Raw genomic sequence first — 24,882 nt, 5'->3', positions numbered from 1 at the left:
AAAAAGGCAGGCTTCAAATGCACATCTTACCGGCACAGCTGCCATTAGAGTTGGCTTCAGTGCAGAAACATCACCTTTACTTCCTTTCTTTATTTTAGAGGACTAAAAGAGAAGTGAAGAAAGCAACATGTAACCTTAAGTTAGTCTTCATCAAAAATCCTCGTTTGCTCGGCGTAAAAGATGCACACACTGAAAAAAAATCATGTTTCACCATAGCACTGGATCAGAAAGCATCTAAGACATATTTTTGTCAAGAGATATTGAAACAGATACCCTTTTAAGTAGACAAATACTTAATTTCACATATATTTTAGACAAGTTTAAAAATGCATAATTTTATACTATGATCCAAGGTTGTTTTCAGTGGGTAGTTGGGACACAAAATGTTGTGTGTACAGTTGGAAAGTGGATGATACGAGTTTTTTTTTGGGGGGGGGATTAGTCCCGTTATGCTTATGTGTTTATTAAGCACTTACATGCCAGGCAGTATCAGGGTGAAATGTACGCAAATTATAATAATAATAAATAATATTTTTTTATTTATACCCCGCCCTTCCCGTTTTAAAAACTGGGTAAAATGCACTCAGTTTCCATGCTTAAAACAAATTGGGCAAACCATACAAAGAACCTTTTTAGGACAGAAACACCACTTCTTTACCTTCATCTTTGGGCAGGCAACCCTTCCTTGTAAATACCCTTAAAGTGCCCCCCCCCTCTGCTGAACTGAGGCAGATTCACAAATGATCATTGCTGCATAGTAGATCAGAACTACTGACTCCCGTGAAGAAACCACCATTGATAAAAGGTCTAAGCAAAGCAGACAGTGTGCTTGTTCAGCTTTCCCCTCTTTTTTCTCTTTTAGTGTGGGGTGTCAGACGGGGAATTTGTGTAGCAGAAAAACGTGCTTTTAAAAACCGTGCTATAGTCTGATTTGTTTGGAAGTGGGAGAACCTTACCTGATCACTTAAAGTTTGAGGTGATGAGTAGCCAATACGGCATCCATGAGTCAAGCAAACAAGTTCAGCACTTAACTCCAAAACATGAGCAAGTGGCAAGTATCCAATGTAAGTATCTTTCTCTCTAGGGGAATGAGAGAGAGATTACGGTAAACTCTGTGCCAAGTTGTGTCAAACCACCGCTTGAAACTGCAGCAGCATCATAATCTAAAGAGCATCCTGGCACAACAATTTTGCAATGCTGGCATATTGTCATATTTAAACAAGAGCAGACCAAATTATACGTTCTCCTCATGTATGTGGTTAAGCATTCTGGCAGCACGATTTACCAGAAGTAAGACTAGCCATTTTTTTTTCTTTAAATCAGTAAGAACATCGGTATCAACAGAAAATGCAGCACCATGGGGGGGGGGGACCTCTGGTCCACAAGGTCTCTCCATTTGGCCTGTGAGGCAGTTTTGGCCAATGCACACACTCACCTGCCCTAGCCCCAAGTCATAGGACATCAGTTGTTGGTGAAGGTAAATACAGGGCTAAGCCAAAAGGGATGTTGCAGGCACTGGTGCTGTGACTTTTCTGGCATGGTTTCATTTCAAAAACTGCTTGGCCAAAAATAGGTCACCTGATGTTACTGCAATTTCATGTATTGACAAGTAGATGCCCCCACCCACTTGCCCATGGATGGGTGAGGTGTTCCCCATCTCTGCAGTATATTTAAGCTTCAACTATCAAAGGGTGAAAAAAGCTACGGGAAAGCCCTTGTTCCAAATAGCTTTGCGGTTTCAATAATCACGTTCGTCTTTGCAAAATACAATCACACTAGTGCAAAAAGGTCTGGGTTTTTTGTGATTTATCATTCCTGACAATCTGTTTTTACCGAAAATTGTACAGTGGTACCTCTGGATGCGAACGGGATCTGTTCTGGAGCCCTGTTTGCATCCTGAGCAGACCGCAACCCGCAGCGCCGCTTCTGCGCAGGTTGCGATTTGGTGCGTCTGCGCATGCGCGAACCGCCGAACCCAGAAGTAACCCATTCTGGTACTTCTGGGTTCGGCGCGTTCGTAACCTGTGCCGTTCGCAACCCGCAGCGATCGTATCTAGAGGTATGACTGTACTCTTGCCAGACTTGCAAAACAGCCAAAGAACTTCTCTTTTCTGAATATCCAATACTAAAGAACATAAACCAGAACAATATGACCATATATATTCCAACAATTTAGGTGAGCATAAAGAGTTCTTACAGTAGGGGTTCTTTTTTGTGCAACAGAAGTTTAATTAAAGCCAGCATTGTACTACTGTATATTCTGGCATATAAGACTACTTTTTAATCCAGGAAAATCTTCTCAAAAGTCGGGGGTCGTCTTATATGCTGGGTGGAGTATCTGCGGTCGAGTATATCTCAAACTCTATATTTTAACTAGAAAAGTTGGGGGTTGTCTTATACGCCCAGTCGTCTTATACGCCGGAAAATACAGTATATTTCTCTAAGGGCATTAACAACATATATACTAATGTGTTCATTTCAATAATTTTAGTGATAAAGAGATAAAAGTGTCATTTAGGATTACATGTGTTACATACCCAAGATTAGGAATCCTTTCAGCCATCCCAGTTATACCAGAAATAAGATTACAATGTGAGATCATAACGCCTTTTGGTACACCTGTAGAACCACTGGTATACATTATTACTGCAATGTCTGATGGCAACGGTCTCAGCTTCTGCTTGTTGGCTGGAACTTAAACAAAAATAGAAGCAAGCATGAAAACAATTTGAAAGAAAGCAAAATTGAAAGATTCTGAAAATCAAAAATATTGACTACTGAGTTACTCTTGTTGTAAACCTTAATGTGTTCTACATTTTTATATGTCACCATTTTGAGCCAATGAGTGAAGTCAGAGCTCTGACACTAGGGAACAGGAACCCTAGGAGTCCTAAAGTTCTGCTGTTTCCCACTACCCTACAATACACTCTTCCTGCTTCCATCTTATTTTCTAGTAGTCCCTGGAATCTTTGTTTGCCCTTCATGTTTTACTAGCAACCAGGATGCATCTTTCCACTGGTGGGTTCACCTGATATCAGGTATTCCTTAGAAGTTATTTTCTTAAAAAAAATACTGTTACACAAACTCTGTATCCTGATTAAACAAACGTACACTAAAAATAATAGGTATCGACACAACACCCATCCACCATATAACCTGGGCAGAATATAGCTGGCAAGATATTAACCACATTTAGCATTATCATATCTTAGATTTCCTTCACTTTTCCCCCAGAAAATACTATCATTAGTAAAAAGAAAAAATTATACGTACAGCTTTCTGTTTTCTCTCCCATAGCTTGAACAGATGCCATAGTGTGAACGATTACCCCTTTGGGGAATTCCGACCATGTTGTTGGTGTGCCATCCACAGTAATAATATGGCGCATCAGAGGAATCTGAGAAGCAATACTCTGCACAAAAAGATGGGACAAACAGTTTAATTGCTTCCATCTTAATAATAATAATGCCCTACATCTGCAGTTCTATACTTTAATAGTTCAACCTGCTGTAAATAAGCGCATTCAAAAAAGCTAATTTGATGTCATCTAAGCTGCTAACAGTGCTAATATATTTTTAAGGTATATTCTTTCAGTCGTAACTTGTTTTAACCCTATTATTTTGGTTGCAAATTGTTTTAACCAATTTTAAGATTTAATTTTCACATTGTAACTAGTCCTGGAACCTTATGGTGAAGGGTGGGTAAAAAGAGGGCTGGTTGATTACCACAACCAGCCAGTTGTGATATTTCAATATGTTCAGAATAAACATTATCAATGTAGTTTATAGCTCTAAATCTGCTGACACTAAAAACAGTGTGAATGAAAGTTCTAATGAACTTAAAAGGCACAGCTTTTCTCAACTGCCCATTTCGCTTGTCCTTTTCCCTCAGAATTCCATCTTCTCCACAGACCCTTTCTCCTTCTCCTTCTCCTTCTGTCCACTCCTTCCTCTAGCCATCTTATCTTTTGGTTCCCTGGCTCTGCTGCTACAAATACTTTTAGTGAATTATAATATAGATTACACTTGGAGACATATGGTCCCCAAAGTGCTTTTATGGTTACACTGTGAGTCAAGATGTTGGCCTATGAAGCCAATGCTCAAAAACAGGATATTTAACAAACCCTTTTATGGAAAGAAACTTCAGATCTGCGATGATTTTTCCATGCTTTGTTCAATTAGAAGCAAACAGAGAGCAACCCATCCTGTCACGTCTTGACAAGTTTGCTGGCTCCACCACCCCCCACCCCCCAATCTTGTTAAAAGTGTTTAGGCTGCATTAATGGCTAACTGGTGTACACAGCTTTTTAAAATATAAGATCGAACCGTGGCAGCTAGATTACAAATTCAGAGGCACACAAACCCCACCCTCCTCCTGAGCTGCACCTCCTGACTTGCTTCGGGGACAGATCCAGGACAGGGTGGGAGGTTCCCAGGTTGGTACAAGCAGGGCAGATTGGCCTGATCCAGGGCCAAGAGGCCACATGGGGCCATGGGGCAGAATAGCCCTACTAATTGCAATACCACTGCAGTCCCCATCCAAGGGTCCAAGCAAAGGCTATCCAGGGGGTGGTGGTAGTCCATATGCTGAAACGTATTTTAGAGTGTGTTCTAAAGTGCTGGTTATGACCTACAAAGCCCTACACAGCTTAGGTCCAATACCGTACTCCCTCCTATGAACCTGCCCGGGTTTTGAGATCTTCTGGAGAGGCTCTTCTCTTGGTCCTGCCACAGTCACAGGCACGCTTGGTGGGGAAACAGAGAAAGGCCTTCTTGGTGGTTGTTCCCAGACTCTGGAATTCCCTCCCTGGAGAAGCTAAACTGGCTCCCTTCTTACTGTTGTTCCACTGGCAGGTGAAAAATTTCTTCCAACAGGCTTTTTTTTTTTTTTTTTTTTGAAACTGACAGTTTCTAATGAATGGGCTGTTGCTACACTGTTTTTATTGTGATTATTTTTTGTTTTGTTTTACATACAGATTTTTTATATGAATATAGTTTTAATACTATTAATGTTTAATTGTTTTTTCTATGATTCCTCCCTATGTTTTTAGAGATTCTTGTTTTTATCTGCAAGCTGCCTTGAGCTCTGGCAGGGGAAAAGATGGGATATAAATAAATATAACAACAACTACTACTACCACAATACTAGGAAATGAAACATTTATACATAGCACACCGTCCATGTACATGACACTCTGCAAAAATGAAAAATTGCCCACATTCCCTGGAGTGTGTGTCAGTGTCAGAGGACTATCTAGTATTGAGTTGAGCACCACTGGGGGGGCCTCACAGTCCTTTTTAAATGTAAACTATAGGTGCATCCAAAGCATTTACACTTCCATAATCTTCTGCTACATAAATCTGTAGAGCAAGAGAGAGAAAACCTGCACTATATGTATATCACATTTTCCTCTACAGAACTGAACAAACAAACAAAAACCACATTTGTATACATGCATCCAATTTATCTAGTCAAGGATAAGCCTTACCTTCAGTTTTGTTTGCATCAATTCTCTGCTGGTAATAATGGTTGTCACTGCAGTTTCATTCAACCCATGTACTATCGCAGGGCCTCCTAGAGTGGCATAAAGTGTAACAACTGGGGAGGAAATGAGTAATGAATTTCCTGTTATTAATTATTATTACTATTAGACTCATATGCTATAAATGTCCAGGATACAAAAGATACACTGCATGCTGAAAACGTCTCAGTACACTGCTGCTTCAAATTCAAAGATTTCAAACTTTGAGAAACATAAAATGCAAATGTACCGGTACTTTGGTTTCACCTCACCATGCATATTTGTACTCTGAGAGAATTGCAGTCTTATTTTCCAAGCCACACTAGCAGGATCCCTGTTCTTTTCTTTACACAAGAGGTAATGTAACTTTTGAGTTCTACACCGCACTCTCAACACAGTATGAGAGAGCAGAGCACAGAAAGGACTTCCACCTTAGATACTTCCCTCCCATATTATCAAAGGATCATAGAATGAAGGGACGACAAGGGGTATCTAGTCCAACCCCCTGCAATGCAGGAATCTTTTGCCCAATGTGGGGCACAAACCCATGACCCTGAGATTAAGACTCTCACGTTCTACCGACTGATTTATCCCAGTGAAATAATATTTTAATGCAATTACTTTAAGAGTTAATTCGGGCATACAATTATTCTCCAAACAAACTTGAAAAGCAAATAACATTTGCCACAATTATATTTAAACTATTGTGATGTAGGAAGGTTGTTTTTGCAGTGGCAGAAGGAGTATCTAATTTTTGCAGGAATATGGCACTCTGATCACCTGCTTGGGGACTTTGGTTTCAGCTAGTCTCCTCAGCACTGAGAAAACAGGTGGTGGCTTTATTACTTTGGCAGGAAAGGACCTCATACATAGCACTCTGTATGCAACTCACAGCTGTGCACAAGGATCTGGACCAATTTGGGAATTCTACAAATATAAATGGGTTTGCTTTATGGACATCAGAGCTGTGTATCTGCACTGTTCACTTGAAAGCAAGTTCTGCTATAACTGACACATCCTGATTATTGTGCAAAGTCCTTTAAAAAGCAGCCTCTGCCATTTTTCTGACCCCAACCGTAGCTGTGCTATATAATGCCAGCCATCTCATCATTCTGGTCCTATGCATGGAGTGTTTCTGTGTCAGTGTCAGCCACTTCCCAGAAGCCATAGCAGTAGCCTGGGAATTCTCAGTGTCAGAATGAAAGCCTGGGCTTGGCAGAAGTGCGTTAACACAACAAAACGGTTTCCAGTACTCTCAGCTTAAAGCTATAACATGCACATCAGCTCATACACCTCAGCAAACATGTTTAAGATGACTATTTATATACACAAACAGCAATTAACCTATACAGTATGGGATTGTAAAGTGCTTTTTAAAAGATATGCAAGCGAAAGAATTTGCTGTTGCTTGCTTGTGGATTTTGAAGTGTGCAGTTGCACCTGAAAAACAGCCTTGTACGTTGATAAATCAAAACCATGTAGTATAATCCTAAACTAAGTTCAACAGGACATTTCATCAGGCAAGTGTGCTGTAGAACTGCTGCCTTATACTCAGATACAAAGTCCTGAAATTGATAGGCTTAGGTATACAATTCAGCTATTAGTTGCAATGTACTTCTTTGGAGTCAATGGTTACAACAAAAACCATTTTCCTCTGAATGGTTGCCATGAGGGTATTTAACAAGGAACACAATTCCAAACTGTTGCAAAGCAAGTACACATGTACATTGTTTTCTTTAATTTGGTGGGAGCAAAGTACAAAAGATTGCCTTTATTAGTTCCCATGTGCTCTCTGTGCTCAGTCCAATGACCCTCGTTATATAAACACAAGATTTCCCTAGCAGGCTCTCAGCAAGCCAAGGAAGAAAGAGTATAATCTCTCAAAAAACAATTGATATTATTCACCTAAAAACTGGAGGGGGGAAGGGGGGGAGATGAACGAAGTGAAAAACAATTAGGCAGTTAATGAAGTCAAGAAGCTTGTCCAGTTTACAAAATGCTGCACTGATGTCATGGAGAAAGAGATGAAGTGAGCCACAGCGGCTGCAAGTTATTATCGTGCAGTCTGATCCACTGAGTTGCCACTTAACACTGTGTATAGCACTTCTTCATGCACACATAAAATCTGATTAAAAATTATAGTGTTACAAACTGTAAAGTAAAAGCTGCCATGTGTAGATTTGTTACTTTCTAGCAATGACAAAGCAGAAAAAGCTTTCAAAGACAATTCTTATTATGGAGCTATTTTCAAATACTTACACTTAAAAGAAATTAATTCTGGACAGGGGAGGGGTGGGGGCTAATATAAGGGACATGCTGTACTGTTTGTCTCATTGGACCTTGGACAATGTTCATTCACTTATCTCCAAGGAATAAAATATTATCAAGAACGAAAATCAGGGCAGTTTTGGCTAAATATGCACATAAGTTACCATAACAATCAGGCAGAAGAATCCTTTAAAATAATAGTAAAGTTAAAAATGCAGTTAGTAGATGGAGGGAACATGTGCCACAGAAGAATGAAGATTTTTAAAAAGAAGCACAATTAGATCAGGCCTATTCAGGAAAAGCAGTACTTGGCCAAATCTAGATTAGCAAACATATTTCCTTGAAAAATTAAACAAAATTTAATTCGTTGCGTTTCACTGCCTGCAACTCAAGTTTCAGAAATGACTACGTGAAAAGCATATGACAATATTACCATCTGCCAGCAAGTAAGTCAGCCAAGTTCATTCGTGTGACATCACCAAATGCTGTGTCACGCTGTGAACTGAAGCACGTCTCAGAAACTTGAAACATCCACTTAAATCCCCACCATCTCCCTTCCTACCCACCCCCCTTCAAATGCAAATTTCTTGATTCCACACATTTCAGCATTTCCCTACATTTCCACGTTACCTTAAACTGACCCTTTTGAAAGTTAAAAGTTTTATAAAGGTCTAAGTGGAACTTGCCACAGAATTGCAGTATTTCTGATGGTGTTTTTTTATCTATCTATCTATCAATCTATCTATCCATCCATCCATCCAGCTTTTGGGTACTTCAATAACTCTCCTTATTTTTTTAAAAAAGACAAACAGCGGGGGGGGGGGGAATTATCCATAATGCTGCCTTCCAGTGTAATTTATTTCTTTGCAGCAGTGTTTTCCGCAATGCCCCCTGCAAGTAAGTACTGAGCTAGTTCAGATGTCATACCAAATTATGAACGATGGCTTTGTGACTATGAGCTTTATTACCACACCACAATTCTGATTACCTCTCTTAGCTCCAAGGTTTCAGCAAACAATAATTTGCTATTTCACCCAAACCAAGGCAAACAATAATTTGTGTACGCCATAGAAGCAAAGTAGATATTACTTGTGTTGATACTTAAGTCTCTATTGATAAGGATTTGCAAATGTGATGAGAACAGTTGTTGTTCTGAATTATTGAGTGTTTGACAGGGGAGAGAGAGAATGCACTGGAAATGCATTATGTATTTGTGTACAGTATTACAGGTTTACAAGCAGCTATGAAATGGATTATAGGAGCATTTCCATTACTTTCATAAAAATATTCCAAGAGGTCTGAGTATATTGTGCATGCCCCATGTGCTCCACAGATTGCTGGAGGAGGGAACTAAACACTCCCTACATAACTATGACAGGCATGGCCAGGAAAAGGCATAGTGGTGAACAAGGCGGTGATGGAAGAGGAACTTACCATGGAACCACAGAGATGAACATGGAGGGAAGGAAGATGCAGAGCAGAAGCAGCCTAGTCAGCTAGTAGTCATCAGACTCAGCTAGTTTTCTAGTTGCGATTCTGTCTATTAAAATAATTGAGATTCCTAACTGCAGGGGGTTGGACTAGCTGACACTCAGGGTTCCTTCCAACTCCACTATTTGTGATTCTAGGGAAATCCCATATGCTTGATTGCCAGAATGATTTAATAATCAAGGTGGATGAAGCAAGCACAGATAGCAGAGAACTGTTGGCTCTGAAACTAAATGCAGAATACAACTGGGAGTGAGCAAAATCCTTTTTTTTCTTCCTGGGAAATGTTTACGGTTAAGAGTGTTGAAGTTTTTATTGTTGTAAAAGATATCGGATACTGCAATTTTTTATGAGTGGTGTACTATTTTATTGTAGTATTCTATGATTTGGTGATAGCCCTTGGCTACACAATAAAGATGTGAGATTAATGAGTAAAAAAAGAAGCAGCAAAGATCATCACTCAATCTAGTAGTGAACTAAGCTGCTGAGAGAAATGGAACTTGGAGGGGGGAACATTCATTCACTGAGGAACAGGGGAAGGCAAACTTTTTATAAACTACCTTTGTTTTTTTAAAAAAAAAAAACCTCAAAATAAATAGCCATAATGAGTCTCTCCCCACCGCCAAAAAAATGGGGGCACTGAACATGCTCAGTAACTAAGACACACCAAGTATCATTTGGAAAAGAACAAAAAAAAATGGAAGACGGGAATGTCAAGCTTGAACTTCCTCTAAGCTTACCATCTCCCTACCATTGGGTTGTTATTTTGATTAAGTATACTTTGTGGTTTTATATTGTGATTTTATCCTGTGAACCACCCTGAGACCTGTGGGTATAGGGAGAAGGAGAAGGAGAAGGAGAAGGAGAAGGAGAAGGAGAAGAAGAAGAAGAAGAAGAAGAAGAAAGCAACTACCACTACGTAGCCTGTACAATAATGGAAGCTGTGCCAGCTTTTCTTTTATTCCATCATCTAGAACAGTGTTTCCCAACCTTGGGCCTCCAGCTGTTTTTGGACTACAACTCCCATCATCCCTAGCTAGCAAGACCAGTGGTCAGGGATGATGGGAATTGTAGTCTGAAAACAGCTGGAGGCCCAAGGTTGGAAAACACTGATCTAGAGCAGAAGTAGCCATGATACTGGTACTTCCCAGAATTTTGGACTACAACTCTCATCAGCTGCAACCAGCACAGACAGGAGTCACAGTTCATAACATCAGGAGGGCATGATGTCATTGACTCCTGGTCTAGAAACGATAGCAGGCAGCCCTCCTGTCAGCAGCCACTTCCTACCATTGGCTTAGCTCCAAAAGCTGCATCTTTACACTGGCGAAGGGGACTACTGCCCAAGCGCAGGCTATGCTCTTGCCAAGCCCTGCAGTTCCAGAAAGTAGCAAAAGTATTACATGCAAAACTTGTGGAGATTTTGCAGAGATACATGTTACATGTTCAACTTACATTCAATGAAATGCTTTCCTTTTAAATGGGTGTCAGTTCTATTTTCTTAGGTATATACTGCAGTAATTAGAGCAAAAACTATGAGGGGAGACAGAAGCAGCAAAGCTTCCGTTAAAAGAAAAGCTGTAACAAGCTACTCCCACAGCTATAGAGAAGCTATATATAATAATCTGCCAAGGAAGAATTACCAAATCTTCAAAGTGCTTTTTGCAATTGCTTACAATGGCCTATTATGCCAGTCTTAGTTCCCTTTTCTACCAGGGCTTTAAGTGATTTCTCTTTTGAGTTGTAATTTAACATTCTGCAAAACTGCTCTCTGAATGAAACAAATTTCATTCATATATGTTCGCTGTTTTTACCATGAAAGGGTCTTTTAATTGCTCCTATTAACTTTTTGGTGAGAACATATAGATATATAAAAATTGGAAAGAATTGTTCAGTCTTCTACAGACATTGTTCTCTGCCTCTTACCAAGGAAGGTGCCTTTATTGGTGTCCTTTAGAATCACAGAATTGTAGAGCTGGAAGCAACCCAAAAGGCCATTCAGTCCAACCCCCTGCAATGCAGGAATTATAACTGAAGAATCCCTGACAGTTGACCATCCAACCTCTGCTTAAAAACCTCCATAAAGGAAAGTCCACTACCTTCCAAGATAGTCCATTTCACTGTCAAACAGCTCTTACTGTCACAAAGTTCTTCCTAATGCTTTAGCACTGAAGCACTGCTCTTGCTCAAATGATCTGGAATTGGACTTGTAACGTTGATTTTCCATGCTGGAAAGAAGTGTGATGCTTGGAAGAAAACTGCCTGCCCTCCAAAACTGTCACACATGCTTGGGGAAAACCGAACCTAAGAAAGGCTGTGTGAGAGAGGGAAATTCCCACCCTACCCAAAGCCAGAAGGTTTGGAACCACTGGCTCATCCTGGGAATTGGTATCTTTGCAATTCCATGGAGATGGCAACCCAAGTCCTAGGAAGAGACAGAGGAAGAATCTTCAAAACAAAACTTAATCATACTAATTTTGGGGCAATAGTAGCTGCCCTACACAAGTCATTAAAAGTGTTAGGGAAACCTCAGTGTATCCAAAAGCACACAAAAACCTGATATTGCCATAAAAAATGCTTACGTTGGAAGTTGTTCATGAAGCAAGCTTGGGCAGCGATCATCCACTCTGCTCTAGTTTCACAGAAGATGGCAATGTTTGTCTTCGGTTGAAGGCCCAACACAGTTAATCCATCTCCAAACTTTTTCGCTCTACTGAAAACATCATCGTACGTGAGCCACATATATTTTCCAAGGATAACCTTAATAAATAAAAAAAGACTTTTTTAAAAAAATCACAAACAAGCCTAAGCATGCATAACTGCATTTCTGTCTACTTGCTTGCCTTTGTCTTTCATCTCCATGTTTGTTTTCCTGTCTAACAATATTTAGATTGATAGGCCCATGAGATGCAGACATGACATTTTGCATAGGTTACTTTCCAAAACTTACTGTATGAATAAAAATACAATAAAGAAAAGGAACAGTACGGAACTGTTTCTTATCTCCCTAGTCAAGTGAATGAATGAATTCTGTTATACCAAATACCGTATTGGTCTTGAATATAAGCCTCACTTTTCCCCCAAATTCTGACTGTGAAAAGTGAAAGTGCGGCTTAAATTTGCAACTTTACAAAAATGGGCTTTTACGATATCGCTGCTGAAACAGACATATGGTAAAATGGAACAAAAAAAATGTTTCATTGCCAATTTGCAAGCTTGACACTGTTCATTTGCCATTTGCAGGTGTGAGTGCCTATGGAATTGTAGCAACTGAATTGCGATTTGTGATTTTTGCCATTGTACAGTAACTTTTGCGGGCTTGCAAGATCAGAGATTTTCAGCCTGTAACCTAATTTTAAGGGAGTGGCTTATATTCGGGTATTGTCTTTTTTTCTTTTTCCCCCTTTGAATTTTAAAGGTGTGGCTTATTTGCAGGTGCAGCTTATATTCGGGCCAATGTTGTTTAGTAATTTAGCTGTGTCCGATTCTTCGTGACCCCATGGACCAGAGCACACCAGGCACACCTGTCTTCCATTGCCTCCCGCAGTTCGGTCAAACTCATGTTAGTAGCGTCAAGAACGCTGTCCAACCATCTCGTCCTCTGTCGTCCCCTTCTCCTTGTGCCCTCAATCTTTCCCAACATCAGGGTCTTTTCCAGTGAGTCTTCTCTTCTCATGAGGGGGCCAAAGTATTGGGAGCCTCAGCTTCAGGATCTGTCCTTCCAGTGAGCACTCAGGGCTGATTTCCTTCAGAATGGATAGGTTTGATTCTCGAGAGTCTCCTCCAGCACCATAATTCAAAAGCATCAATTCTTCGGTGATCAGCCTTCTTTATGGTCCAGCTCTCACTTCCATACATCACTACCGGGAAAACCATAGCTTTAACTATTCTGACCTTTGTCGGCAAGGTGACGATATCAGAATTATATCAATTACTTGTAAGAGCTACTAAAGAAGAATTCGGGGTGAAACAATCCAAAGCCACCATGCTGGAGAGGATATTGAATGCAGCAGAGGGGTCCTCTACTCAGTGCTGCACAGCTTCTTTGGCCTTCACCATCAGGAAAGCTCTGCCAGCCTCCGACATTGGGGAAGGCCTGCTTGTGAGGAGTGCCCCAAAGCGCCCACACAAGCGGCTGGTGGAATGTACCCCCACCAGAAACCCCCCAGAATCGGGGCATTTTGGAGTGGGGATGGGATGACAGAAGATCCTATGCAGACCTGCCACCGCCTTGTGATAGTGACAGGCCCAATCTTGGCATCCATGCTGTACCAGTCAGAGAGATGACCCACAAAGGGGCCTTCACCCTGGACCTCACCTCCTGCCTTGGCTAGCGCAAGTGCGCTGCCAACCAAGGGCTAAGACTGCAACAGGCAGTTTCCAAAAAGCAGTCTTGCCACTCACAACATCAGGTGGGATTTCAAAGAACTGGAAGAAAGCAGGGAGGGTTGTTCAACATTAGAAAGACATTTCAGATTCAAAACCCAATGACAACTTTGATCTTCAGTTTCATACCAGTCTTTTGGACTACGTTTGTTCCTAAAAAAGAAAAAAGGACTGAAGCTACTAATATCATATTACATAAAATCCAGACAATGCTGCTAAAAATACACCTAGACTATGGGTTTCCAGATCAGCAAAACAGGTAAGTTTTTTTCCTGTTAAAGCTTCTACACTAAGCAGCAACAGTGGGTAAGGGGCCCATCCTGCACAGTGTTTGCCCCAGATCCCAGACCTGCCTTCCTCTTGGTCTCCACTGAGGAACTGAGTGTGGTCGCTAGCCCCCTGCCTCACACCATGACAGCAGCTTTAATAGGAAGAGACTGGGGTGCCGAATCTATGCAATTTCGCACACAGAAGGCTATTTAACCTAGTGCTGCACTGCACAAGCAAAAAGCTTTCAACAAAAGTGAGCATGAATAGATAAACACTGCTCTCTAGTGTGTGCTTTTTGTTATAACACTTAAGTACAAATACGAGTCTCCTGTGATCAAAAATGAAGTAAATTTCAATGCGGCCATGAGGTCACTAAGGTTGTGCTCCTTGAGAAGACCTGCTAGGAGTAAGCCCCCACTGCCGTCAATGAGACCTGCATTCAAATCAACATGCACAAAATGGCAACTTGGATCCTTCAGCTTGCATTCCTCCACTGAATTAAAAGGAAAGCCTCCTCTTCAGGTTCCATATAAGAGTTTTGACAAAAATTATGAACCTTATGTGCCACTTAGGGGACAGAGGAAGATTACATTTATTGCACTGCCATTTTCTCCTAAATGTATAAAATTCTATTTTTCAGTACAAAAGAAACAAACAATTCTCAGATGGGAATGCAGAATTTTATTGTAAATATCCCCAAAAAACTTTAGATTTTTATGCATAAGCTCTTATATTTCAGTAATGGAAGGAAAAAGTAAGACAAGCAGTTAAATTCACCACCAATTATGCACTTGAAAATAAACAGGATTTTATAATCTACACTTGGGGTTTTTTGTTTCTGCTTAAATAAACTAGAACATATCCAATACTGCCATCATATGGAACAAAACAGAATAGCAGCAAATGTGCTTATTCTGGTTGCTATTCACCAGAGAGTCTTCTTGACATTAGCATTATGGATACAGGACAGATATATAAATAGATTTATATATTGCTGATATGTATGTGTGTGTGTGTGTGTGTGTATATATATATATATATATATATATATATATATATAGCAGCAGTTTACAACAACATAAAACCAGATGATAAAATTATAGAAAGTCAAAAACTAGTTTAAAACAAATAGAAATTAAAAACATACATCAATTGACCATGGGGGGTGTACTCTTAACTACATGCATAATTCTGGAGGAACAGAAAAATTTTCAGCATGTTTCTAAAAGTCGGCACAGATGAATCGGTGGCTATGATTCTTAGTTGTATTTTACAGCTTGGTTTTTGTTTGTTTTTGGTTACTGTATTTGTATTTGTGAACTGCCCGGAGAAACCTGAGGATGATGGGGCATGATATAAATTCTACACTTGATCTTAGCTAAAAGGCTGGAAAGCAGTAACAAAAATTATCTAATGACTTAGAGGTAAAGGTAAAGGGATCCCACACCATTAGGTCCAGTTGCAGACAACTCTGGAGTTGCAGCATGCATCTCGCTCTATAGGCCGAGGGAGCCGGCGTTTGTCCACAGACAGCTTCCGGGTCATGTGGCCAGCATGACTAAGCCGCTTCTGGCGAACCAGAGCAGCACACAGAAACACCGTTTACCTTCCCGCTGGAGCAGTACCTATTTATCTACTTGCACTTTGACATACTTTTGAACTGCTAGGTTGGTAGGTGCAGGGACCGAGCAACGGGAACTCACCCCATTGCGGGGATTCGAACCGCCAACCTTCTGATCAGCAAAGCCCTAGGCTCTGTGGTTTAACACACAGCACCACCCACACGAATGACTTATCTGCATGCATATTTGAATCTGTTTTTAACATCACACCATGCTTGCCATTTCAGTGGTCTAGCACGTTCAATAAAAGCCAATATGGCTTTTAAAATACTTTATGTGTGCTGCACCAAATGCAGTCTGACAACTCCTTTTTCCCTACTTTAGCCACCATGTTAACACTGACATGGAGCTGGGAGAATGAGGCTTACTGAAGGATTAAGCATTCCAGTTATGTGACTCACTTCTCTGTAGGAGGTTGGGCAGGAGGAACTTGGAAGGTTCTATCGGTTCTCCCCACCCCAAAAGTGGCACACACAATTGTGGAGAGGTCAAAATATGGTCTGAAGCTCAACATCAAAAAAACTAAGATCATGGCCACTGGTCCCATCACCTCCTGGCAAATAGAAGGGGAAGAAATGGAGGCAGTGAGAGATTTCACTTTCTTGGGTTCCATGATCACTGCAGATGGTGACAGCAGTCACGAAATCAGAAGACGCCTGCTTCTTGGGAGAAAAGCAATGACAAACCTAGATAGCATCTTAAAAAGCAAAGACATCACCTTGCCGACAAAAGTCCGTATAGTTAAAGCTATGGTTTTCCCAGTAGTAATGTACGGAAGTGAGAGCTGGACCATAAAGAAGGCTGATCGCCGTAGAATTGATGCTTTTGAATTATGGTGCTGGAGGAGACTCTTGAGAGTCCCGTGGACTGCAAGAAGATCAAACCTATCCATTCTCAAAGAAATCAGCCCTGAGTACTCACTAGAAGGACAGATCCTGAAGTTGAGGCTCCAGTACTTTGGCCACCTCATGAGAAGAGAAGAATCCCTAGAAAAGACCCTGATGTTGGGAAAGATGGAGGGCACAAGGAGAAGGGGACGACAGAGGATGAGATGGTTGGACAGTGTTCTTGAAGCTACTAACATGAGTTTGGCCAAACTGCGAGAGGCAGTGAAGGATAGGCGTGCCTGGCGTACTCTGGTCCATGGGGTCACGAAGAGTCGGACACGACTGAACGACTGAACAACAACAACAACAACAGCTCTGTGGAGTTCATGGTCCCCCCTTGACATTATCCAAGCTGCTTTAGAGTGAAAGGGGCAAAGAACTGAACTCTCACTTCTCTTTCTTCTCACTTCCCAGGTCCAGTTAGGGGGGTGGGTTTCAAACAGAAGCTGCAGAAAGACAGCTCTTCATAAAGCTTTGCCCAGGGGCGTAGGAAGGGGGGCGGGGGTGGAGCGCTCCGGGTGCCAGTCTGGAGCAGTGACAAGATGGCCCCTGCCTCCCCCCCAGCTGTAGAGTGGCCGAGGGCATGCGCAACGCCTGTAAGGGCAACCTTGCCACCCGCTGTTCGGGCCAGCCCTGCCTGCCTGCGTGGCCCTCTCCAACCTGCCGCCGCCCGCCTGCAGCTTGCACACAGCCCGGTATCCCTAAATGGGACAGTTCTGTCTGTCACGTTGCCGCTCCGCCATCTCCCAATAAACTTTTGTCCCACTGGCCAATCAGCGGAGGGTGGCCAAGGAGCGGGGAGAGGAGGCGGGGAGAAAGGGCTTTCCCAAGGAGCTTTTGCTCACGCTCAGCTCACACTGCCGGCTGTCAGTCCCGCTTCCTGCGCCACAAGACCTTCTAGTAGAGCTGCTGAGCAGAGAGCGCAAATGGGAGGCGGGGGAGGGAGAAAGAGACTGAGGGAGTGAGCGGGGTGGGGGGGAGGAGGCAGGAGAGGTAGGCAGGCACTGTTCATTTACTTCACGGCTCCTTTCAGATGGAGGGAGAGCCACAGAGAGGGAAAGGAGAGTCGTTCGGTGCCTTCTCCTCGCCCCCATGGCGCTGGTTCTCCATCAAGCATCCAGACGCCAAACTTCCTCCATGGGTGGATTGCCTGGCCCCCGGGTGCACGTCATATTTGCTGCTCCAGGTACCCCAACAGCTTCCTCCACCACTGGCTTTGTGGGGAAGCTAAGATGACCATTCTGCTAAAGGAAGGACATGTGGGCTGAAGTGTCCTGGAAAAGCTTGTCCTGGGCTGCACTTCAGGGCCAAAGAACTACAATGCTCCCACAACTCAAAAAGTGGCCCACTAGTGGATAAACAACATTTTAATCAGATCATTCTTCCCTGCCCCGACCTCTTTTTCTTAAAAAGAAAAGAGGAGAATAAGCAGTTCCATCCCTGCATTTTGCAACTGCCAAGTAGTTTAACAACTTGCATAATAGAATGGCCTAAAGCTCTCTCATACTGAACATTCATTCCACTAATTATGCTTAGAAAATAAACTTACTAAGTAGCTAAAATGTTAATCTATACTCAAAAGCCGTTTGCAGGCAATAACAACTTGTTTTCTGTAACTTTTCAAGCCAACCAGGATGAGGGTCATGCAAATTTATGAATCACAAGCCCTCGCTGCTCATGAATAGAAGTTTTAGCTGGACTCACTAGGAAGCCAGTGTTTGTGGCTATCTGCAATTATCACCAATCCATCCCCTGCCTCAAGACCTCTGGCAGGAAGAGAGAATGCAAGCAAGTGGCGTCCTTTTTTCCTCATCTTACATTCAAGGGTATACAAAAAACCAAGAGCACACAGCCCTTGCTTCCCATTAAAATCCTCCATATGCAACAAGAAACTTAAGAGGATTAAAAAATAGGTAAGAGAGCAGTGTTACAAGGGCAATATGACTAATTTCTTCACTAGATGGGCTCCCTGCACTGCTGCTGAATGTGGGAAGGAGGGTCTTAACTCAGCAGTAGCGCACATGGAGAGGGTCCAAGGTTAGTCCCCAGTCTCTCTATATGGGGATGGTAAAAGACCCCTGAAGATGGGACTGGCCAGCCATTAACACAATTTCCTTTGTTTTAAGAAAATGGTAGGAAAGTCAAAAGCTGGCTCAGTGTATAACGTTTGGTTTGTTTTATTTATTAATAGTTATAACAACAATTTTAATAAAGAGTAAAGGCTGTGGAACTAATGAGCGCTCCTAACTCTTCTCAATTCTAATAATGCTACTCTTTAGGCATAATTTAAGCTATGTTTAACACCATATCCCAGTTACGTGATTCTCCAGAAATGGAAGACTTTAAATGGACAGTTAGAAGTGACTGCTGGGACAGAAAATAAAGACGACAGCTACTGAACAGATCTGTAAAAAACCTGTACCTCCGTGCTAGGAAGGGATTCATCACTCAGACTTTAAAATCACAAGAGCACTCTTCCCTTTTACAAAGGACACAATGTCGTTCACATTACCTGCGACATTTTGCTGTGCAGCTAAGCCAGTTTTTGGCTTTGCGTTATCATTTGAACCCAGTCTCCTGGTTTAGCTCTCCCAGACAAACCACAAGATGTGAATCTTGGGGCAACCTTTTGTCACAGCTCTTGGCATGTCTGGAAAGAGCTAACCCACAAGCCCATGTCTGAATGACACATTAAGCCAAATCATGACCTGGTTCAGTACAGCAACAAAACAATCAGGGAGGAGCATAACTGTCCCATTCTTTTCTGTGGCAGTTTGCTTGCTTGCACTAAGCCAAACTATGTCTTGGGTTTACGTGTGCACTGGGCCAATATTTTCGAAGCACTGGAACTAAATGGAGAATGTTAAGTTTAACTCCTGCACATGGAAGTGTCTACCAACACCAAAATGCCCACTAGAGCAGCTGGAACTGTTTTGGAGCAACTTGCACAGATTCTTTCCTTCACCAAAATGAGCCAAGAGGAAAAGTCAAAAGGACTTGGAGTTGGGAGGTGTTGGTCTGTCAAATACAAGTATTTTCTCTGCAGTGTATGGAGAACTTGGGCAAACAGATCTCCGCGTTCAGGACAGTCGTCAAAGAGGGAGGAGCAGATGCCATTAGTAACTTGGCAATGGGATTTCTGGGTTCATGAAAACAAAGTAAAAACTCACCTAAGCCATGCATCAGTGATGCTCTACTATCATAAGCAAGTCTGAAGACTCCAGCCATTTCCCACAGTGCTATTTCACACAAACTATTGTGCGGCCTGTGGGGGCCCTCCAAGACTCCAGGCGATTGCTGCCCCGGGCATCCTTTCCTTTTTGTCCCCTCCACCATTTAAGCCTGGGAACTTCTCCCAGCAAGGGTCCAAGTCAACAAAGTTTGAAAAACTAGAGCAACAGTAGATGACCATCAGCCATAAAAATGTACCCACCTCCATGAATCTGACTACTAAACTTGAAGTTTGAGATGGCACTATCCCATCCAAAGGTAGCAAACATACAAATTATCCATCAAAACCCAAGAGAAGATTTGTGAGAACTTATCTGTAGCCAACTGTTTTGAAAAGGTCCACTCAGTAGACATGCTTCCCATTTTCAAATCAAACTTACCAAAGAGCACTATTATATTTAAATTTGCCGCAAAAACATACACTAGCCTGCCTTCCATACCATGACTGCACATACACTGCACATACACTGTCTATACTCCTTCCTTACAACATAAAAGATTTTACACCAGGAGCAGGGAACCTGAGGCCCCTCCTGATGTTGGCAGACTCCCAAAGGCCACCAGTGCCAGCCAGCATGGCGAATAGGCAGGGATGATGGGAGATGTAGTTCAGCAATATGTGGAGGTTTACAGGTTCCTCACCTCTGCTTCACATTCCATTTAAAAAGGGATGTTTTAAAAAAGACTGAAACATAGCATACCTTTTTAAAAACCTTTCCAGATGTCTGGATTTCATCTTCCTCCTTCAAGACTTCCCGTGTTCCCAGGAGTTTTCTGTCCTTAAATTTACTCCTAGCATACTTGAAAGCTTTGTCGAGTGTATCACAACCAGGGTATAATACAGATGCTAAGCAATGCAAACTGTTAACAGATCTGTATGCACTGCCTGGCCTGGAACTCACAGGTTTAGCTTTAATTTGCTTTGACTTGGCTATGACGTGTATTGCTCCAGAAAATAAATACCATGGAATAAAAGTTATAACTGTGTAAAGCAAGATTACAAAGTTTATAAAAAAAAGAAGCAATGGATTGATATCATGCTTTAACTTCATAGCATCCATTTTTGAAGATTTCATGCTCTCCTGTGTAGCTTACAAAGTATATCACAAAAAGATCAATGAAGTCCTGAAACAGAAAAGAAGGGGGGAAACTATCATCACACATTGACCACTTTGACTTAGGTTTCATAATTAAAACTCATATTCCATTTATGGAACTATAGCAAAGTTTAAAAGGCCAAGCAAAAGTGGAGAGGTTAAATGTTTGAGTGTATTTTTCATGTATGAGCCCCCCATGTTTGATTCACAGAACCTCCAGTTAAAGGGTTCTGAGGTAGGGAAACTGAGAATGACATTTACCTACCCCTCCTCTCTACACAGGTCCCTCTTCCACTTCCTTGTTTTCTTTAACCAATTTTTTTGCGATGAACTCATAAAATCACAGAATTGTGTTGCTTACTGTCAAATGAAGGTTAGCACTTTTCTCCAAAGGTTCCTGGTTCATCTAATTAAAGTTCACAACAGCAGCCCAATTGACAAATGATGTTTAGCACTTTGCCTCCAAGCAATGGCTGACAAACCTACTTCAAACTGTAGTTGAAAGGCAAACTGCTGCCAAGTGGTTGATCATGATAAAATGATTAGATAAACCTGGAAGCATAGGGGGAAAGATGCGTATCAGGCATGAGGAGTCTGCATCACATTCTCAAGCCTCCGAACCATGATTTGGAGAATGTGTTTGGGATATCTGAATTGAGCCCATACAGTGGTACCTCGGTTTAAGAACAGTCCGGTTTAAGAACGATCTGATTTACAAACTCCGCAAAACCGGAAATAGTGTCTTGGTTTGAGAACTTTACCTCGGCCAACAAACAATGGAAGGGCACCGGCGGTGGAAGGCCTCATTAGGGAAAGCGCGCCTCAGTTTAAGAATGGTTTTGGTTTAAGAACGGAATTCTGGAACGGATTAAGTTCATAAACCGAGGTACCACTGTATAAAGAAACCTGTGAACAATGTCTAGACCTCATAAGTCAAATATATGTTGTTCAAAAGGATAGTACATAATTCTCAGTATACTTAGAAGATTCATTCTTAAAATATACTCAAAAATAAATTGCAAAAAAACCCAAAAAAAAATTTTCAAAAAGCTCAGGAAACTGAAATCTTCTACTGAATCTGCCACTCGTCCATATAGCTCACAATTTCCTACCCAACTGACTAGCTGCAGTACTTACTGCAAACTATAGACATACATTAAAGCTAAATTAAGCAAAGAATATGAATGACACATTCAGTGTTTACAAATACCCCTTATTTTTTTAAATAAGGAACGTTTTTTGAACATTGAGAAATGGCACATCATCATAAAATGTCATCTTACTTGTTCACCTTACTTACCAAGCCATATTGCTATGTGGCCTTTAAATATATGTTTAATTCACTGGCAGAACTTGCATTAACACCTTCTGTTGTTCCTGTAAGAAAGCAAGAGAAATGGTATGCTTTTAGCTCACAAACCAAAGTTCAGATAATGATAGAAGGGCATGCTCTATTCACAAATTATCATACTACAATCATAGTTCTTCAAATGAATTTTACTATAAGCTATAATAAGCTATCTGAAAAATGATGGGATAAAAATATACTACAAATCTAAATATATCACATGCAATTACATTTCACAATTATTAACCAAGGCTACCACAACACTCAGCAAACCCAACCCAACCAACCTTTCTGCATGTGTTCTGGAGTAAGCAAGCTACAGATAAGCCTGGCTAATGCTATTAAGATCGTGGTCAAAATCTACAAACTAGGGGATATGCAAACTTTTACACAGAACTCTTCAACAAACAGTCATGCTATCGATAAAATTGAATTTAAGCACTTAACACTGCACAATGTGCACTAAAATACCTAAATAATATAGGAGTCATAACCATAACGAAGAAAATAACAGCAGCTAAATGTGCTAATATCAATATTTAAATGGGTGCTAAAAGGCCTGGGAGGACAGGAAAATCCCTGACTGGTACCAGCACAATATTAGAGAGAATTCTGCCAACCTATTTCAGACAGCAATTAACATCCATGAATTTAACAGTTTTGTGGCACTTTACTTTTAAAAACTAACGGATTTATGAAGTTGATTAAGGATTCCGTTCTTCATGTACAGAGAAAGCAATGCCAGTAGCCCCAATTTCTGTCCTGAAATATGCAGTGCAAAGCAGAAGGCTTGATGGCAATTTCTGTATACTTCTAGTAAACAATTCAAGTAAGAATTTGGGCAGGGAGATTGTACCTGTGGGCTTGGTCATAAAAGGCCCACAGGCCACTGGACAAAAAGATCAGCTGTATCTTCCCCATTGTTCAGTTCCTCTACTAATCAACAACTACTTGTTGTAGCGCAGGTCTTAATTTCTAAAGCCTCTCTTTTCTGCAGTCTCTCTGCTACAGTGTGGGCATCTAAGTTGAACGGAAGATACTGGCTTTGTTCTAGTGCCACAACCTTGGTCTTTCCTCTTCACTGGAAATGGTCTGAAGGGCTGATGGGTGCTCTTGAGACCTGCAGGAACTGCCCCCTTTGTGCTGGCCTATTTTCACCTGGCCTGGGTGGGTGGGGCCCTTACTGACTCCAGCTACAAGAGGTGGTGCTGTTGCTGCTGCAGCCAGAGACCTGCTTATCCTGTGACCCCTGAAATACTTCCTACTATGGATGCCCAGAAGCTAGCAGGGACGGATAGTGTGTTTGTTTCTTTGATTGATTGTTTTGTTGGGGTCAAGGTGTTGTTGTTTTTTGCTGTTATTGGTAGTATATCTGCTGTTATGGGTATTATTCAACTAATATTTAGTCAGTGTAGACCCACTGAAATTAACAAACTTAACTTAGTCATCTTCATTAATTCTTATGGTTCCACTATGAGTAAAACTTAGCTGAATGCCACCCTATTTTTTTAATATAGTAAGACCTTATTTTGAGTTACGTGCAAGTTTAATTTTACTGTAAACTTAATGAGATGTTTTCATTAATTCATGATAAGGCATAACAATAAAGATAAAAATAGGGTGATTTTACAAAAATATAACAAGATTTAAGTAATTAAGTAACAGCCACTGTGGTGCAGTGGTTAAAGTACTGCACTACATAGGACCTGGGAGTCCAGGATTCAAATCCTCACCTAGCCATGAAACCCACTGGGTGACCTTGGGCCAGTTACTATCTCTTAACCTGACCTATCCCACAAGGGTGACGTGGAGATAAAATGGAGAGAGAAAAGCAAATACACCATATTGAGCTCTTGGGGGGCACTTTTTCATGGGAATTTGATTTCCCTGAAATTGCTACTTGCGAGTTTCCAGAAAGTATACCACATGGCCTATATTCTCCATCTCGAAGAATGAACACAAATCATAGCAAGCATTTTAAGTTTTGTCAGGGATTTACTCCTTCCCTTGCATGTTGCTCATGAGTAACTACAAGCCTTTTGATAAGCTAAAACTATTTATTGTCCATAATGGAATTACAGAGTCTCTGCAGCCATGACTGCTCAGTCAGTTTCAGTTTCTCGGAGTGGTGGGCTTTCGCACGCCCAACACAACCAACGGCTCGGCACCCTGAAACGACGTCTGCGTCTCCTCCTACCCCCCCTCGGCTCATCTTCCTGTCTGTGACTGACGGTGCTGGGTCTCTGCTCTGTCATCCCCAAGCCTGGCATCTCCCTCTCTTCCGGAGACATTTCCTGACGGGGGGCTGGAGGAAGAAGATGAATCTGTGGAGATTATGGGTGGCTGTTCTCTATAACCCAGTGACCCCCCTTCCCTGGAGGAGTCGCTATCTTCTCTCCCAGCTCTAGCTTGCTCCCCTCTCTCTCCCTGCTCCTCCTGAGTAGTCCCTCTTTCCCTGACAGGTTTCAATAACAAAGAACAAGTTTTAAAGGTCTACTCTTCAGCACAGCTAAAATTAAATTATAAAAAATACCAATGTATTTTAAGAGCAGCTGTTCTTCAAGAGCACCTGCTAACTCTGGTTCTTATTAGAGATAAAACGAGTAGTCCCAGTCAACTCTGAAATACAAGGAGGTAGGGAGAAGGCAGGTTGATTCCCCACTTCACCCTTTCTAAGCTGCACCCTGGTACTACAAGGAGCAAGGTGGCTAATATAGTCTTTCTTTGCTTTATTTTCCCCACAATCTCTTTGGTGACATACTAT

The 24,882-nt window shown here is 41.6% G+C and overlaps 1 protein-coding gene across 4 annotated transcripts in view; it reads right to left on the bottom strand.

Annotated features, from left to right (window-relative positions):
- Window positions 1-24,882, bottom strand: part of ACSL3 (acyl-CoA synthetase long chain family member 3) — a 53,803-nt gene that overhangs the window by 8,123 nt on the left and 20,798 nt on the right. For all 4 annotated transcript variants that reach the window (XM_033150255.1, XM_033150254.1, XM_033150256.1 and 1 more), the window contains 8 exons: window positions 22,071-22,147; window positions 20,375-20,798; window positions 11,860-12,037; window positions 5,489-5,598; window positions 3,274-3,412; window positions 2,538-2,694; window positions 957-1,080; window positions 31-102 (listed from right to left, as the gene is read on the bottom strand). In XM_033150255.1, coding sequence (XP_033006146.1) covers window positions 31-102; window positions 957-1,080; window positions 2,538-2,694; window positions 3,274-3,412; window positions 5,489-5,598; window positions 11,860-12,037; window positions 20,375-20,749 — 1,155 coding nt within the window. In that variant the 5' untranslated portion in view covers window positions 20,750-20,798; window positions 22,071-22,147. The remainder of the gene's footprint in view (window positions 1-30; window positions 103-956; window positions 1,081-2,537; window positions 2,695-3,273; window positions 3,413-5,488; window positions 5,599-11,859; window positions 12,038-20,374; window positions 20,799-22,070; window positions 22,148-24,882) is intronic.

This window comes from Lacerta agilis, chromosome 5 (assembly GCF_009819535.1).
Source record: "Lacerta agilis isolate rLacAgi1 chromosome 5, rLacAgi1.pri, whole genome shotgun sequence".
NCBI classification, from domain to species: domain Eukaryota; kingdom Metazoa; phylum Chordata; class Lepidosauria; order Squamata; family Lacertidae; genus Lacerta; species Lacerta agilis.
The sequence above is the reverse complement of the archived record's forward strand: the minus strand, read 5'-3'. Positions and strand labels throughout refer to the sequence as shown.